Source organism: Cyprinus carpio, chromosome B18 (genome assembly GCF_018340385.1).
Source record: "Cyprinus carpio isolate SPL01 chromosome B18, ASM1834038v1, whole genome shotgun sequence".
Classification (NCBI taxonomy): domain Eukaryota; kingdom Metazoa; phylum Chordata; class Actinopteri; order Cypriniformes; family Cyprinidae; genus Cyprinus; species Cyprinus carpio.
The window spans coordinates 23,487,067-23,493,084 of NC_056614.1; the positions used below are offsets into that span (position 1 = coordinate 23,487,067).

The following is a 6,018-nucleotide window of genomic DNA, read 5'->3' on the forward strand; positions in this document are numbered from 1 at the left end:
AAAATATAAGAATCTAAATGGATGATACATTACAAGATACTTTATGTGTATAATATATATACATAATAAAATATCCCTGTACTGTACACAAAACTTTTAATGTGATTAATCGTGATTAATCATTTGACAGCCCTAATATATATAGATATATATGTTAGCAACAGATTTAATTAATCTGCCAATGTTTTGTAATATTAGTTGGCCTCACAAAATCACATCTTGGATGATACATGTAAAATAATATAGCACTAGACATGAAAACATGACCTTTGCATAATTTTAAGACAATAAATAAAGGTATGCTTATACATAATAGATAATATATGCCTCATTGTTCGCAGATTGGCCCCAATACATAATAGATAATATATGCCTCATTGTTCGCAGATTGGCCCCATGCAGCTTATTTTTTCATAAAATCACCAAAGAATTAACATTCAGAATTATTTTTTTCCATCTGATGAATGATACAACGTTGACAGCCAATCAGAATCCTTCCCGTTTTAAAGAGCTCGAACATTTAAAGAAGCAAGTGACAAAACTGTGGTGCATGCTTATGAACAGGACATTATCATCTGTTGGCAAGGAAGATAATATAGATATCATTATGGTTATCTTTATAGTTATCATTCTTGGTGTGAAGGGGCCTTTACGCACTGCATTACAGAAATGACCCAGTTTGTGTCTAACATTAACTCTTACATAAGCAGGCATCACGTTACATAAAATCCACACCTGGCTTATTGTCATCAAAGACTATTTTTGTATGGATATGTATGAGAGGCATCATTTGTGTGTACACAGTTTGTATGTGTGTGTTAGTGGGACAAGTAGCATGTTTATGTAGGATCAATTCGATATCTCATAAATATCGGCTTAGTTTTAAATGAACCCTCGGATCAGAGGAGTTTTCACCTCATTGAGCTGCCTTAGGTGGAAATGCGCTAATATTGGATCACAAATGCAAGGGGGATGCATGAGATATATTCCTGAAACCCCAAGCTGCCGAAATTGTTTGTCCGTAGAGTCAGTCATTCAGTGCCAGACGGACAGGCGAAGCAGCAGAGCAATACATGGCCTGGGAAGCAGACATGCCTCAGATCTCCGTATGGAAAGATTACTCAGTAAATCATACACCTTCAACACAAAGTTCTTCCTCACTGAATCCTAAAGGACATTTTGGTAAACAAATAACCTGCATGTAAAAGTTTTGCGTGATCTCATGACCTGATTATAGATGAAAATGTATAACTGTCCAAATGGTCCTTACAGCAGCTTTTGTATTCAAAACAATCAAGAGTCAGGGATTTAGCTACTGTAAGTCAAGCACATAAGCACTTTATACAATACAGATTGTTTCAAAGAAGCTTCACGGTAATAAACAAGAAAATAACAGTATTGATGTTGCAAAGTTCTTTAATTATGAAACAAATTCAATTTCAGCTATAAAGCAGCTCTCAAAGACAATAGGATTTTAATGCAAGAGAACAACGGGATTTTTTTTTTTTTTACTGAAGGATTATGAACTCGTATTTTGGCCACAAGCAATTGTTTAAAGTAAAAATGCGTTAATAATGGGATTATTATGATGTTTTATCAACTGTTTGGACTCTTATTTTGACGGGACCCATTCACTGCAGAGGATCCATTGGTGAGCAAGTGATTTAATGCTAAATTTCTCCAAATCTGTTCTGATGAAGAAACAAACTCATCTACATCTTAGATGACCTGAGATTAAAGTTTCAGCATATTTTCATTTTTGGGTGAGCCATTCCTTTAAAGTACAATATGCATTTAAAACACTGGGACAATATTTTAGGTCCTGGGTTGGTGGGCAAATGGTGTTTAAAATGGAGTATTTATGGAAGTGAGGTTTGCTTATGAACATGTGAGGGTGAGCAGGTGCTGATTGTTCTGACCTATGACTAATGGATGGAAACGTTTCCTTTATGCAATGTCTTGTTATTTGACTGTAATATATTTTGCTCTAAAGAGGTGAAGACATAATGACCCGGCGTGTCCTGTAATTTAAAGATGTGTATGAGTATCATTTTTGGAGTTTTCGTTATACTAACCTGTCTGATTTCACAATTTCCCATTATAGGATGTGCCTCATCTGCTATATTGAATTTGAGATGCACATAAAAATGTATTTTGAGGCATTTACTGTATTAGGCTTTGAATTGCTTTGTCCTTGTGGCATAGGACACACACACACACACCACCCAGTCCCTTATATGTTGAGGACAGCTGCCCATTCATTCTCATTCCTGTCTCTGTGAGCTAAAATTACAAAGCTGCCTGTCACCCATAAAAACAATTGTCTCTGTCCATTGTGCTTTCAGAAGCTGTCTTAACCCACGGGCAACACCTCAGGTAACACACATCTCTGTGTCAGCTACATCTCTCAATGCAGATTTATTTAGTTTAGTACTGTGATCGCAACTATTCATAATTGTTTCTTTTTCTTTTTACCTATTTGATCTTTACAGGTTTCACAATGGCGGACGAGTAAGTGTTTTATGCATTATGTTTTGTGAACATTGCCTGAACAAACATCTTTGTATATTTCTTTATTTGATAATATTTTCTTCTCTTTTCTCTTCGCAACCACCAATAAACATAAAATCTGCAGCAATGTAAGTAAATAGTATTTGCAACTTTTAAGACTGCATTTAATAACTTACACAATAATTTTCTGATAAGGATAATGTGAATTATACTGTGTATTTGTGTTAAAATTTTAACTTGAATTTTTGTATATCATTAATAGCGTCCTACTCCATTGCACCCTCGAGTGCAAGCCAAGGTATTCAACAGCATATTTTGATTACAATATTGTGAAATGCACATTTATCTCTACATTGCTGAATGACAATATAATGCATCAAAATTAGGATTAAACTTGTTTTAATTATTATTATTTATTTTTTTTAGCCAAAGTCAAAGATTTCTGCATCTCGAAAACTCTCCCTGAAGGTATGATAGTGGTGTGTGTGTGTGTGTGTGTGTTTTCTATACTTTGAGAACTGATTGCGAGTATGTTTTTTGTTGTTGTTGTTGTTGCCGTTTAAACCTACAGAATGCCTATTTACAGTACATTCTGTTTTCTCAGATGCTTTTGCTCCAAAGAGCAATGGAGGAGTTGGAACAGGAGACGGTCAGTCGTGACGAGGAGAAGGTGAAATATCTGAGCGAGAAGCTTCCGCCTCTTCAGATAACTGGCCTCTCAATGGATGAGTTGCAGGTTAGTGAAAGACAACTTCATTAACATATATAGACACTGACCAACTAGTAAAAAAAAATTTTTGTTTTTCTTTCTATATTTTTAGGAAATTATAATGTTTATCATATATTTACTTAAAATAATGTTTATATTACTGTGTTAACACACTGAATCTATGTTCCTCATGAAGCTGGAATCTAGTCAAAGGTTTTTTCCAGTCACCTCACAACTTTCCATTTGTGTTATTTTAGTGATCTGCTGATCATGAAACCACAAATCATAAAAAAATGTTAAATAGTAATACTAGTCATTTTATAATTATAATTTTGTATGCGTCCAGAAACTGTGTCGGCAACTCAATGCCAAAATCGAAGTGGTGGATGAGGAGAGATACGACTTTGAGGCCAAAGTGAATAAAAACAACAGAGATGTGAGTAAAAAAATATGTAGCTTTCCTAAAGTTGCACTAATAACAGATGAGAGTTTCTGTAATTTACAGTGTCTGTGTCTGTAAAAGATCCATGAGCTGAAGCTAAAGGTGCAAGATTTAGGAGGGAAGTTTAAGAAACCTGCCCTGAGGAAGGTGCGTGTGTCTGCGGATGAGATGATGAGAGCGCTGCTGGGCTCCAAACACAAGGGCTCCATGGATCTCAGAGCCAACCTCAAATCTGTGAAGAAAGAAGACATTAAACAAGAGAAGGTACACCTGCATGCAATGTGTTTATCTCAGAAAAATGTGAAGTCACATTACTATGGAAGCTTGATTCCACAATGGTACAGAAAACTCTTATTATCTCACAATTCAGACTTTTTTCCTTGCAATTCTATGCATTGTGACATTACTTTCATGACAGTTAAGCTAATTGTCCCTCTTAAATCTAATGCATAATATAATATAATGTTTAATTTTCCTATAAATCATCCTTGATAGGTTTTTAGAGATTAAAGAGAATAAAGGAAACATATTTACCATTTTTCAGTTAGTAACTGCTCACTTGATTTCTGATTCATCAGGTTATGTCGTCGGAGGTGGGCGACTGGCGTAAAAATGTTGAGGCCATGTCTGGTATGGAGGGCAGGAAGAAGATGTTTGATGCTGCTGGTGGAGGACAGTAATAGGAGTGTATATAAGAGTGTGTATAATTGTGTATATGTATGTGTGTGCATTTGTTATTAGTGACGTGTAAAATCAAGATGAAGAAAATGACCTGAAACGAGTCACCAGTAAAAAAAAATAAACAATCTGCATTCTTACAAATACAAATCAAAAGAAAGCTTCTAACTAGGCCTATATGTGTTTAATGTTACTTCAGTGTATGCTATTTGTCCATTTAAGGTTAATAAAATTTGATTGTGCTAAAATTGTGTGATTTATTATAACAATAGACTGCCATGATATTTTTAACACATCCTGGAAGGAGAGAACTTCACAACCTTGTGTGATTGACAGTTTGGGTTCCTCTTGCATATCAGGGTGGTGAGGTCACGTTGACAACTGACTCATTCAGATTATTCACACTGTGTGACTGACTGTGTGTTTGTGCTCAAGGACAAGAGAAGTCAGTGTCTCCGGCAGTGATTTTTTTGGTCAACACCTGTCTGAGGGTGATAAAAGAGACGAGTTATAGACGTGTAATGTGGCCTGGTTTGGCAGGCGCACTGTATGAACAATGGTGTGGATGTACTGCGGTGGAGAAAGAATAGTTTATGTCCTCAAAACAGCATGATGAAACTTCCATAGTACTCTTAATATTTCTGCAGTACAAAGTGTGTATTATGGACAGTATGCAAATATTCAGCAATACCCTTTTCTTGACTCATTTTTTTATGAATAGACTGCATGTGCAAAGGGTTGAGACATTTTTACATATAGGCTAATGCATTATTATCATCAATAATGATGATTTTTTTTTTTTTGTCTCAAAATTTTTTAGATGACAAATAGATTCTTGACAAGTTTGGGGTCTGTAAGAATTTTGTTTAATGTTTTTGAAAGTCTTGCTCACCAAGCCTGCATTTATTCAATAAAAAATTCAGTAAAAACAGTAATATTATTACAATTTCAAATAACTGTTTTCTATAAGAATATTAAAAATTAAATTAGAATTAGATAAATATTAGGCTTGAATTTAAATAAATTAAATTAGAATTTAGTCACTTATTCCTGTGATGCAAAGTTGCATTACTCCAGTCTTCAGTGTCACATGATCCTTCAGAAATCATTCTAATAATAATTTCTAAGAAACATTTCTTAATATTATCAAAACACTTATGCTGCTTAATATTTGTGGAAACCATGACACTTTTTTCAGAATTCATTATAAAGTTAAAGAGCAGCATCTATCTGTAACATCATTTATTTGAAATTGAATTTTCTGTAACAATACAAATGTCTTCACTGTCACTTCTGATTAACTTAATGCATCCTTTATGAATAAAAATATTAATTTGCATTATACATTTCACACACATTTTTTAAATGTAGGCTGTATCTATCCAATACTATGCAGTTAGAAATACACTGATATTCCATTCTGAATGCACAAACAACACTGATAATACACTTCAGCCCTTCTCTAAACAACTCAAAGTTTTAACAATAGAGTTAGATAATGAGTGTTTCTATTTTTGTACTTTGCACTAACAATGTGGTGAGCTCAGCTGACTGCAGGCCTGAGGATGCACATATACACACAACTCCAAATAAATGCACAGACACGAGGCTTCGCTAAATATAGCCCTCCGTTTAAATTTAAAAGGCATGTGTAGAATTTAAACATGCTCAGAGGGAA

The 6,018-nt window shown here is 34.5% G+C and overlaps 1 protein-coding gene across 1 annotated transcript; it reads left to right on the top strand.

Annotated features, from left to right (window-relative positions):
• The first annotated feature begins 2,249 nt into the window (after positions 1-2,249).
• tnni1c (troponin I, skeletal, slow c) lies at positions 2,250-4,588 on the top strand. The gene is made up of 9 exons (XM_019122117.2): positions 2,250-2,376; positions 2,493-2,511; positions 2,636-2,639; positions 2,774-2,809; positions 2,938-2,979; positions 3,116-3,247; positions 3,567-3,656; positions 3,744-3,926; positions 4,241-4,588. Exons 2-9 carry the CDS (start codon positions 2,501-2,503, stop codon positions 4,340-4,342), a joined length of 600 nt encoding a protein of 199 aa, XP_018977662.1. The 5' UTR covers positions 2,250-2,376; positions 2,493-2,500; the 3' UTR covers positions 4,343-4,588.
• The last annotated feature ends 1,430 nt before the right edge of the window (positions 4,589-6,018 follow it).

Coding starts and splice junctions, on each gene's coding strand:
- tnni1c (XM_019122117.2), top strand. Junction 2,810..2,937: donor ACCCTCGAGTGCAAGCCAAG/GTATTCAACAGC, acceptor TATTTTTTTTAG/CCAAAGTCAAAGATTTCTGC. Junction 3,927..4,240: donor AAGACATTAAACAAGAGAAG/GTACACCTGCAT, acceptor CTGATTCATCAG/GTTATGTCGTCGGAGGTGGG.